Here is a 12,194-nt window from a genome sequence, read left to right on the forward strand (position 1 = left end):
TTTGGCTGCGTCGTGTCTTCATTGTGGCATGTGGGATTCTCTCTAGTTGTGGCGTGTAGGTTTTCTCTCTCTAGTTGTGGTGTGCAGGCTCCAGGGTGCATGGGGTATGTAGTTTGCGGCACATGGGCTCTCTTGTTGAGGCGTGCAAGCTCAGTAGTTGTGGTGCGTGGGCTTAGTTGCCCTGCAGCATGTGAGATCTCAGTTCCCCGACCAGGGATTGAACCTGTTACCTGCGTTGGAAGGCAGATTCTCTACCACTGGACCACCAGGGAAGTCCCTCCATTGTTTTCTGAGTTCCATAATTTCTGTTTAAATCATTTCTGTTAGTTCTATTTTTGGTCCTTTGAAGGTAACATGTCCTTCTGGTAAGATGTTTCTCTTTGTCCTTGGTTTTCAGTAGTTTTGCTATGACTACCTACGTATGGTTTCTTTGTATTTATCCTGCTTGAGATTAGCAGAACTCCTTGAATATCTGGCTTTATGTCTTTTATTAGTTTTGGAAAACTCTCTGCCAGTATCTCTTAAATATTGCTTTTGTTCACTCTCTCCTTTCCTTTTGGGACTCCAATTACACATATGTTACACCTTTCACCAAATTCCATATGTCTTTTATGCTCTTTTCCATATTTTTTCCAAATTTTCATTTAGTTTTTATAAATAGATTCTAATTTTCTAGTGAAATTCTTTGTCATTTCTTTTTCTTAAACACATTAATTACAGTTTTTAAAAGTCCATATGAGGCAATATAAATGTCAGGACCATTTTTAGGGTTGTACTATCTTGTTTTCCCTTCTAAATTTTTAGTTATTTTGTGCTATTTCTGGTAAAGTCCAAACATTATATATGAAAAAAATTCAGAGGTTTTGAATGATGATCTATTCCTCCAGAAAGAATTTAATTTCTTCTGGCAGCTTAACTAAGATTACCTTGATATAATCAGAGACTGAGATAATTTGAGGCTCAATTGCAGTCTTTGTGAAGACTGCTTTTTTTTCCAGTTTGTCCTTATTCTTAGATCACGGCACTTCAACGGTTTAAACTGAAAGACTGAGATATTTGCCAGGGTCCCTCCTCCACGGCCGGTCTTGAACTCTTAAGACTTTTGAAAACTCTGCTTATTTTCTTAGCCTTTTAGCTATTCTGTTATGCTTAGATTCTTGACCTCTTGACCACTACATCATCCCCTGTCCCTCCTGGCTTAGGAGTTAGTAAATGCCTTGAGGAAATATATGGTGAAGAATTCCAGTTCAGCTTCTCTGTGGTTCACTTTTCTCTGAGATCTTGGTGCCTTGAATCCCATCTGTCTTGGTTGTTCTCTTTGGACACCTTTTTCTTATTCTTTAAAAAAATTTACATAGCTTTTATCTACTTATTTTTAATAAATTTATTTATTTATTTATTTTTGGCTGTGTTGGGTCTTTGTTGCTGTGCACAGGCTTTCTCTAGTTGCAGCGAGTGGGGGCTACTCTTTGTTGCGGTGGGCTGACTTATTGCGATGGCTTCTCTTGTTGCAGAGCATGGGCTCTAGGCGCGTGGGCTTCTGTAGTTGTGGCACGGGGGCTCAGTAGTTGTGGTGCACGGTCTTAGTTGCTCCGTGGCATGTGGGATCTTCCTGGACCAGGGCTCGAACCCGTGTCCCCTGCACTGGCAGGCAGATTATTAACCACTGTGCCACCATAGCTTTTATAGTTGTCCTTGGTGGGAGAGTTGGTCCAAATAAGCCACTCCATCATAGTAGAAGCAGAAATCTCCAGGCCTTTCTTATGTGTTCTTATAGTACTATGTCCTCCTGACATCATACACTTAAGTAATACTGCAGTTGCCTGATAACAGATATGTATCCTTTATTGTACTATAAAGTTTGTGAGATCAGAAACCCTCTGTATATATATAATGAGTCCATGGTGATTAGCACATGACTTTCATTCATTTGCTAGTTCAACAAATATTTTTGAGTGCCTACTATGTCTGAGGAATTCTATTTGTGCTAGAGATTTAATAGTGAACAAGATACATATGGTCCCTGGCACAAGGATGTCCTGTTATAGTTTACTGGAGGAGAAGACAGCCTAAAATAAAACAACAAATAAAATAACTATAAAGTGTGGTACATGCTATGAAGGAAAAAAGCAGGTGCTGGGATAGAGAATAATGGTATGAGGTGGAGAATAAGGAAAGGCCATTTTAAAAGAGGTGGTGAGGATGAGGACTCAGCCATGAGAAGTGTGGAGGGATGAGAATTCCAGACAGAGGAAAGTATATATGCAAAACCTTCAAGAGCAGTAAAGAGTGTGTCTAGAACTGAAAAGACAATGGAAGGTAGTGAATGAATAGGAAAGAGGCATAAGGGGAGGTTGGAGAGACAGGCAGAGGCCACACATGCAAGGCCTTATGGGTAATGATACAGAATTTGGAAAGCATATATGCTCACTACATACTTGTTAAATGAATGAAAGTATTTTATTTTTCTTGAAAAAAAAGCATTTCTGTTGTAAAAATGCCCCTTTTCATTCTTTCTGAACATGAAGAAATGCTTCATGTTTCTTGTGATGGAAAGCTTGTACCAGACATAGCAATAAAAGCTGAGAATCATCACTGTTCTTAAGTTTTTGTCTACCTATAGAAGCAGGAAGGACCTCTGTCTGATGTTCTGAAAGCTAGATTCAGATAGGAAGAAGAAACACGAATGGATGAAGGAGACAGGTCTTTCCCTCAACTCAAGTAAGAACAAACAATGTCAGATAAATTATGAAAGACTTTGAAATGGGCAAAAAAGATTATTGGATATCCAAACAACCTTCTGGGTTATTTGTGCCTTTCATTGTCTTTGTGCTATTTTATAAAAATTAAGCTGTAGAAAACTGATGGTGAACATGATTAGTATCCAAAGAAATGCAAATTAATTCTGTCAGTGGCGGTGTAATTGATTATTCTCCTGTGGATATAGAACAGTTCTGCATCCATTAGCAGACTGATTTCGGCATTTCTGATTACCTATAGGTGTCTCTGTTCTTTGAATTCTTAGAACCAGTTGCAACATCTTACTGGTTCCCTCATTAACTAATGAGTTAAATAAAATCATTGACACATGTTCATTTTATAAAATAAAAAAATATATGAGATTCATGATTTTATCTTTAAAAAACTATACCTTAACAATTCTGAAGGCTCCACTGAGATGCCGTATTGATTTATCTGACAAAACCAAGTAAACTCAATTGCCAGAAAAGTGCATTTTATGGGTGGCTTAAACCTGCATACATCATTCTTTGGTTTCTGGAGTGTATGCCAAGTAGTAATAAAACCTGAAATCTGCTAACTTTGGGTTTCTCTATTTTTGCCTCCTCTATTAATTTTGGTTCTATGCATGGCCAATAAGGTATTCCCCTCTGTAGCATCAATGATTGAGAATTCGGTTTTATGGTCTGACCATTTGGTGATTCCTATAAATGGGTGATTGAAATCTATTCTCTGTTAGGTAAGAGAAGATAGAGAATCTGGTTTGTTAGTCTTTCTTGTTTGTTTGTCTGTCATTTTGAGCCTAAACCAATTAAGAATTTTGTGACCTCTAGGAAGGAAAATAGCTCTTTATTTGTAGACTAATTTTGTTTGTTTGTTTGTTTCTGTGTTTACTCTTAATCTGTGGTTGAAGTTGTAGAGCTGAAGCTGTATTTTGAAAAAAAAATTTATTTATTTATTTATTTGGCTGCGTTGGGTCTTAGTTGTAGCGCTCGGGATTTTCATTGCGGCAAGTAGGCTCTTCATTGCGGTGTGTGGGTTTCTCTCTAGTTGTGGCATGCAGGCTCTAGAGCATGCGGGCTCAGTGTTTGCAGCATGTGGGCTCTCTTGTTGTGGCACACAGGCTCTCTAGTTGCAGCGCACAGGCTTAGTTGCCCTGCGGCATATGGGATCTTAGTTCCCCGACCAGGGATCAAACCCACGTCCCCTGCATTGGAAGGCGGATTCTTAACCACTGGACCACGAGGGAAGTCCCTGAAGCTGTATATTCTTTATGTGGTTGTGTGTCTATGTGTCTGTGATCCAGGGAAGGCATTTATCTTGTTTTGTGAGTGTGAAATGTTTTCCTATTTCTGGAGGGTATTCATAAATTATATGCCTGTGAGACCGCCATGCACAGTGGGCCTTCCTCGGAGTATGCTGCAGATTCAGGGTGTCCCCTACCCTGGCTCTCTCCATTTGAATTTGAATGTGATGGAGGTGTTGCAGGGGAAACACAAGAGCCTCTCATCCCCAGCTCTCTGGTTTAGCAGGACATGAAGAGAAGAGCCCTGATCTTAGGCCCACAATAAAGTTTGCTTTGCCAACGGGGAGAAAAACGAACACACCGAAACACTTCTAATGTCTCTTAAATTAAAGATACTCTATTCTGATTCATTTAGAGAGATAAGTACTTACATAAATAGAATATTCCTAAAGTTCCCAGATAATAAGAAAATTTATCTTATACTATTTTAAATATGCTGCACTAAAAAAAATTCTTCTTATAATTTTAAGAATAAAGTTCACATAGTTAAGGTAAATCTCTGGCAAATGAGACTAGCTTAATTATTTTGGTTAATAAGCAAACCCAGCCATGTTCTTTCTCTTATCAGTGTTAAGTAGGAAAATACATTTTATTTTGCTTGGGTTTGTTTTTTCCTAAAATTATATAGGTTACTCATCAAAGAGTCTAACGCTATTCTTATATAATACTTAAGATTGTGAAAAATCTAAAATTTGGTTCAATGAAATAGAATCATTATTCTGACAAACTTTTAATTTCAATAGTAATTATGTTTGTAGAATGTCAGCTTGAAAATAATTTTCAAGATTTTTAAGTAATTTAAAATCTTGAAGTTATTAAATTGATTAATTAATGAATAATCATGAGATACCTTGATTTCTAAGTACAATAGGATACTCGATCACTGCTTACTAAGCATGACTTTTAGTTAATACATTATACTTTGCTTCTTATTTTAATATGCCAAAGAGAGGATATATCTTTGGGTCGTGTTAATGAGTATGTTTTCATTTTTGCTACATTAAGAAGGTACAAAGGGGATGTGTGTGGCTGTACAAAGTTGTATTCTGTGTTTATGAACTTTGCTAGTCCGCTAAAATGCTTACATATGATTTGTCAATGATTGATGCCCCCTAATTTTTGCTGTGAAATAGAAATTAGTGATTTTCTTAAACATTATAATAAATATGGGTGGTTGCAATTATGTTAGAAGTAATCATGACAGACAAGTAAACTATGCATATTCTTTCACTTTTCAGGAAAAAAAAATATTAAAAAAAAAGTCCAATACTCAAAATACTTGGTCTCAGGAGCCTTTACATGCTCTTAAATTAAAATCCATTAAGGATCCCTAGAGCTTTTGTTATGTGGGTTATGTCTATCGATATTTACTGTATTAGAAATTAAAACTAAGAATTTAAGAATATTTATTTGTTGGTTCATTTGTAAACAGCAGTGATGAAGCTATTTCATGTTAACATAAGTAACTTATTGTTTATACATTGTTTTATAATTTAAAAAATCTCTTTAATGTTCAGCTTAATAGAAGTCAGGTGGATTCTCTTATTTGCTTCCATATTCAGTCTGATGAGATATTATAGATCATACAGTCACTGGAAAAACTCACTATACAGTCATGAGAGAAGGAAAATAAAAAAGTCAAATAAAGTCTTAGTTTTATTATGAGAATAGATTTAACCTTGCAGACCCACTTAAAGAGTCTCCAGGACCCTCTTTGGTCTGGAGACCACTCTTAGTTCTAAAGTAAAGTGTCAGTTTGTTCCAACATATAAAAAAAGCATAATAAAGGACAAAACTCTGAAAATGACTTTGATTTGCCTTGGTTTAATTACCTGTGTTTGAAATGAAGCTGAGAAATATATTAAAATTTTAGTAAGTTCACTCAGTTTTGATGAGCTTACTTCTTTGCTTTACTGATTAATGCTTTCCCTATGATATGTAAGGTTATTCTTTTTGTGTAATATGCCTTTTTGTTTGTCTTTGATTATTTAAGGAAATAAAGAAGTATAGAACAAAGGTTCCTAATTTATGAATGAGCCAATATTATTTATGATCATGTTACCTTCTATGCTTGTTTTCCAGTATTTTATTGTTGCTTTGAAAAATTAGGTAACCAAGTATGTTTCTTAGGTAGCTATGATCCTATCTTAATCAGGTGCCCACTTTTTTTTTTTTGACAACTCTTTTTTGCCTTCTAAAGATCAGATTTAAATTTAGGAAAAAAAAATTTTTTCAGAATATCTTCAACGCCTAAGACTATGTTTGAAATTTCCTAGAGGGCCCCTAGAAAGTCACGAAGATTTGTTCTTTCACCTTATAAAAAGAGAAATTAGAAATAGTTAGGTTTGTTTGATATGTTACCGTTACAGGAGTTTCAGAGGAAGGGAGTTACTATTACATCTGAGAAGAAAGGCTCACTCTAGGTTAGTGCTCTAGGTGCTCTAGGTTAGGTTTATGCAGGTAAAATGTCATTAATATAATGTTTCAGAAATTGTATGCTTTATGGGAAGTGTCTGGAGATTTGACAATGCCCTTGCTGTTCATAATATGTTTTCACCCTCAGGGGAAACACTGACCAAAACTTTTATGAAATAGTTACCTACTGTATACCAATAGAGAATCTTACTTATCTTCTAATATTATTGGTTACAGTAATAAATTAAGCACAGCTATTAAATATCTACTAGCTAAGGAAAGCCTCTGTTTTACTTTGATGCTGGCCTGAAGACTCTGCTATATAAGCTACAGTAAATAGTTAGTGTCTGCAACAAAGAGACTCAGAGCACTAGGGAAAAGGACAATGATAGGTATTTTGAACTATTGATGCTTCAAAGAATAGTCTCTAGGGTACAGGCTGCTGAGGTGATATAGCTTAGATAACTTTTGTACAGTACCAGTGGACTGAGTCAGGAATCCCAGGACTCTTTAGAATGAAAACAGATGGTTTCAAGAAAGCAGACTGCTAACCCAAGATCTAGCAGAACAAGAAAACCATGGGACTAAATGAAATGTTAAGGGAAATAAAAAATATTTTAACAAATTATTTATTTGGAATATTGTTCATTAGTTTTAATATTCTATTGCTATATGGCTGTAGATGTGTAAAACAAACTCAAGGAGACCTATATGGTTAATTAATACTTTTGTTGCTAAATAATCAGGGCAAACCTATGAGACCAGTCCTTTTCTGTGATCAGTAATGATCTTTGTGATTATTTTGATCATATGGGGTGGGGGAGACACTGTTAGGAAAAATTAAGAGACCTTGAAATAGGAAGACACAATTATTTGATGTCCAGTCTAGCGTATCCTTATCGATTATCTACACGTTTCATTGTCTTTGAGCTATTTTACAATTTTGTAGGTGGTGGAAAATTTATAGTAATGCACACAATTCTTTAGTTTTTAGGGCAGAAAGCAGATACTGTTTACCCGAAACTTTTGGTGTTTTATAAAAATGAAAACTCTTTGCAAAGGCTATGTGAAACAGGAGGAGGTGGGGGTGGGGAGAGATTTTGAGGGAAGCAACTATGGAAGAGTCATTTCTCCTTGGCTGAGAAGAGGATAGAGGTCTGTGGGTCCCACAAGCAGTAGGGGCCCCTTTCCTCTGCCCTAAGACTCCCAGTCTCCCCATAATCCCAGTGCTATTAGCATGGCCCATAAGAACAAAGATCTGAGATCTAATGGCATGACAAGGACACTCTAGATGTGTCCAGCGAAGACTGGTGACCAGATGTGTCTCCTTGATGCTCTGTTGCCTCTTAAGCCCCTCCCAGTTCTTTGGCATAATTTTTGGAGGCAATTAGTCCTATAGTGGCTTAAATAAAATTTCCTGCCAGTTCTGTAGCATAGGTACTCACAGTGGAATTTAAGTTGAATCACATAAATAAATTTCTTGTGTACCTGAGTTTCTGCACTTAAAATTCATGCGTGCTACCTAATGCTTCTGGATCTTTCCTTGACTAACTTCCCTGTCTTTTCAGTGACTGGTTTTCAGGCTCTGCCCTTGGGCTGAAGCAGATGTTCTCTCTCTTACACTTTTCTTTCTTTCTGCTACTGAGGTACACTGGAATTCTTTTGGGGACTAGAATTTGCAGGCTGGCAGGAGTTTGCTGCATTGATGCTTTCTCTCTTTCTTCCTGGTTCTTCTTTCATATGATTCCCCCTCAAGGAGTTAGGAAGGACAATTATTAGCTCCTATGGAATACTCTGGGATGCCCAGTTCCTAAAAATCTCCTTCCTAGTAAATTAAAGGTTCAGTGTAAGTATCTTACCACACAGAGAGTAAAAAAAGAAAACCAATATGCTTTACTATATTGGCTGTTGACCTGTGAGCAAATCCCTGGGATAAATGACATCTTTGTTAGCACTAATAAAGAAGGTTAAGGTCCAGAAGTGTTCTGTTCTTACCATAATTGAGCCACAATTGCCAAGCCTATGTAAGCTATAAGCTTGTTGCCTCTTCAGAAGTACTGGAAAAGCAAACTTCTGGTCTGCCAAATAGGTACTGTCCCATAATTAAGTTCATTAGCAACCAAGATAAGTTTTATATGAAATACTCCCTGGAAATAAGAAATTTAAAACTTAAGTACTCTTAACTTCAGGGTTTGCCCTCGTGATGCTCAGAGCACATCAGGCAGTTTGATGGTAATGATAACAGACATGTTGCAAATTATTTCTTATAGCTTTGCTACAATGCAGACCTCAGCCTAGCCTTTGTGATCTTGGGAGAGGACTGCAGCAATCTGCTCTACCCAGGGCTCAAGACCTCTAGAAGACTTTGAGGGAAGACTGACCCGGCAATCTGTCTGCTATGAAGAGAATACCTATCTACATTTTAACACCTTCACTCCTGGATTTAATTTGAGATGGTAAGCTCTCTGACTTATCTGCACTGCATACCTTTTAGAATGCCCAGAAATTTCTGAAGCCCTGTGGACTTTCAGCTTTGTGGGAGTCTGGTTATGGATACCAGATGACTACCACACCACTGTTAATCAACTGCAGACTTCATGAACCTCATTTTTTCATACCTTTTCCCCCATGGACACACCCCCTGATGTGATGATGACATCAGCACGACTGATACCCTCATTCAAGGCATTGAGTAAGTCATCTGGGCTGGAAAAAAAATAAAGACAAATAAATTAACACACAAGGAAAAGATTTTAAATATAGTGCCAACTAAAAACTAGACCACCTATTCAACGAGTAGGCATTAACATGAGTACAGCACAAAAGTCTGTATGAAGTGGGAATCAAAAAGGTCTCTGCACAGTAAAAGCATAACTCATTGTGGAGAAAGAAACTTGTAAGTGTGGAAATAGTAGTTACTGGTACTTTCACAGGCTTTTTACCCAAAAAGGCAGTATAATGAGGGGAGACAGTGAGGTGTGGATAGGCTGCCTAACCATCCCAGTTTGCCTAGGAATATCCCAGATGTAGTGCTGAAAGTTACATTTCCTAGGAAATTTCAGGCATACCAGGACAGTTGATCGCCCTAGGTGTTGGAGACTTAGGACTCTTTAGAGGGAATATGACTTAATTTAGTTAGGCCTTGAGAAATGGGCTGAATTTTTACAGGTGGGAAGGAATGGGAAAGGGCCTTGTAAGCAAGAGGATCGGACTGTGATGAAGCCTGTGGTGTTCTCGATGAATGGGGAAAATGAACTGCTTGAGTGAGGGACCTGACTTGGAACGGCTGGGATAGGTAGTGTAGGGCATGATTTTGGAGGGCTCTCAAGGTCAAGAATTTGAACTTCATCTAATGGGAAAAGGGTGGGGGGGGGGTCCCTAAAAATATAAAGAGCCAGTAGGTGTTTATTGGGAAAAAGGTAGAGAAAAAAAGAACAAGGAAGGCAGAGACAGTATGAGATATTTTGAGAGGATAAAGGGACAGGGTGAATGTTAGGGATTGAAACTAGTGAGATTCCTGACAGTCAACTGAAAAGACAAGTGCACCAGGCCCTCTGATTGTACAGATGGAAGGCCTGGGAGGAAGGATGGCGTGAAATCAACAGTCTTATCCTATTGATGTTAGAAGGGTTGCAAAGGCCTAACTTGAGATTAATCAAGTGAGAAAAAAACAAAATGCCAACCATCAGGGTTTCTGGAGGGACAGGAAATCAGGCAATAGCTGAAAGGGACTGTTTAGTCACAATTTTAAATGCATACAAAGCTACTGGGCAATGTGCACTGCACTTGCATTTACCTTCAAATGATGGAGTACAGAAAAGGTGCCTTTTGAGGAATATTTGTTCAGCCTAAACCCTTGTTTTCTAAGAACTTTTTACCCTGTGGAGAAGGGAGGTATTTCCCTTTCTCCTCCATAGACATCTAACATGTACATTTAAAAAGGGAACCATCCTGGCTTCTAATGCTCTAGTTCTTGTTTTTAGTCCTTCCTGAGGCATATTCTTGGTCTTGTGCTCCAGGAGACAACTCTTCCCATAAATCCCCCCCTTTGCTTAAACTAGAATCAGCAGGTTTTTGTTAACTTGAAATCAAATGATGTCTCAATGGGATTGCATATGTTCTCCCAAATCTCTCATGGTAGTGAAGTTTGTTCATATCCTTTTCCCTTGATGCACTATTTCATGGGAGGATGAGGAGGAGGGAGAGGAGATGAAGGAGGAGGAGGAAGAGAGGAAAAGGAGGAGGAGGAGGAGATTTGTAACTAGCACAAATTTTATCCAGGGGTGACAGAGGTAAGGAGAGGAACTTGAGATCTACCCGAGAGGCTCTTCAGGAGACAAAGTTGGGAGGTGGCACATTACAGAGATTAAGAGTGTGAACTCTGGAGTCAGACTGCCTGAGTTTAAATCCTGGTGCTACTACCTGCTAGATGTAGAACCTTGGACAAGTTGCTAAACCTTTCTTTGCCTTAGTTTTCCATCTGTAAGGTAGGGATAGTATAGGGTTGTTATGTGGGTTAAGTAACATAATATATATAAGTTTGTGGGATAGTACCTGGTACAAACTGAGTTTATAAGAAAGGTTGGTTGTTGTTGTTATGACTGTGGTACTGACAAAAGTTATCATACAAACCTAACAACCTGGCAGAGTTCAACTTTAGCATATTTGACTGTTTTTATTTAGGAGAATATCTATGACTAACACAGAAGAAAATCATAGATTGGACCTCAAATACATTCATAGAACTGTATGTGAAAAGCCCAAAGGGCTCAATAAATAAGCTAGGCCTGGTTCCAGCCTGAATAGTTCCATTTACTATTAGGTTCTCTTATTGACTCTAGATAAAATTCTCCTGCTCCTCAAGCACTGGCCTGTCCATGAGTGTACCAGAGGTTGTTTGGCTTTGGTGAGCAAGTTCCCAAGGAGACAACAATAAAAGTTTGAAAAATGGCTCACATGAGGTTCAATCTATAACACAGGGATCCTTTGAAATCATCCAGTTAATTGCTTATGCAGCCAAAAAGATACCCAGGTATTCAATGAAGGTAGGATCTATGTGTAAAACATTTAAAAAACAAACAAACTTAAAAAAAATCCCTGACATGAATTTTGAAGCTAATTTGGTTGGGCAAACATCTTGGAAGAATTATATTAAAAAATGGGTGTATTTTTGAACTATGTATTTTGAACAGATTTTTCATCAATCTTTTTCATTTAGCTTTAGGGAAAAAGATAACAAATTATTCTTTTGTACTGCAATACTATAAGATATGTATGTGATGGATTCCTGATCACTGCATGCCCAGCACTCTGGTCCCCTTGCCTTGCTGAATCATTAAGCTGAGCCAATGGTTGGCCTATGGAGTAAATGGGAAAAACATCACAAACACAGGGTGATGCAGGATGTGATTCAGGTGAAGGGACAATGACTATTATCAACACAACATATAATTTTGTGTTAGTATAAGAGACATTTGCTAATTCTACCAATCTTACAATATTTAATTTATAGCTTGTCAACTCTACAGGATTATGGCAAAGTCATTGGAAACAAAGCAGCAGTGACATACACATCAACATCTTTGTAGGTGGGTAAAGTTCCTGGGACAGGCTAGCTGATGGCTGCAAATAAACATACTTTTCAGTGATTTTTTTTCCCCCTTATTCCTTGTTTTCATATTATCTGGGAAAGACTTTTTCCTATTTTGTACAACTGCAGAGTCATCAACTCTTC

The 12,194-nt window shown here is 37.7% G+C and overlaps 1 protein-coding gene across 6 annotated transcripts in view; it reads right to left on the minus strand.

The window, feature by feature from the left end:
* The window catches only part of GPHN (gephyrin), a 627,058-nt gene that overhangs the window by 19,986 nt on the left and 594,878 nt on the right, over window positions 1-12,194 (minus strand). For all 6 annotated transcript variants that reach the window (XM_082648862.1, XM_082648860.1, XM_082648864.1 and 3 more), the window contains one exon: window positions 9,079-9,166. In XM_082648862.1, the coding sequence (XP_082504988.1) occupies window positions 9,079-9,166 (88 nt within the window). The remainder of the gene's footprint in view (window positions 1-9,078; window positions 9,167-12,194) is intronic.

This window comes from Grampus griseus (assembly GCF_964374135.1).
Source record: "Grampus griseus genome assembly, chromosome: 2".
NCBI lineage: Eukaryota > Metazoa > Chordata > Mammalia > Artiodactyla > Delphinidae > Grampus > Grampus griseus.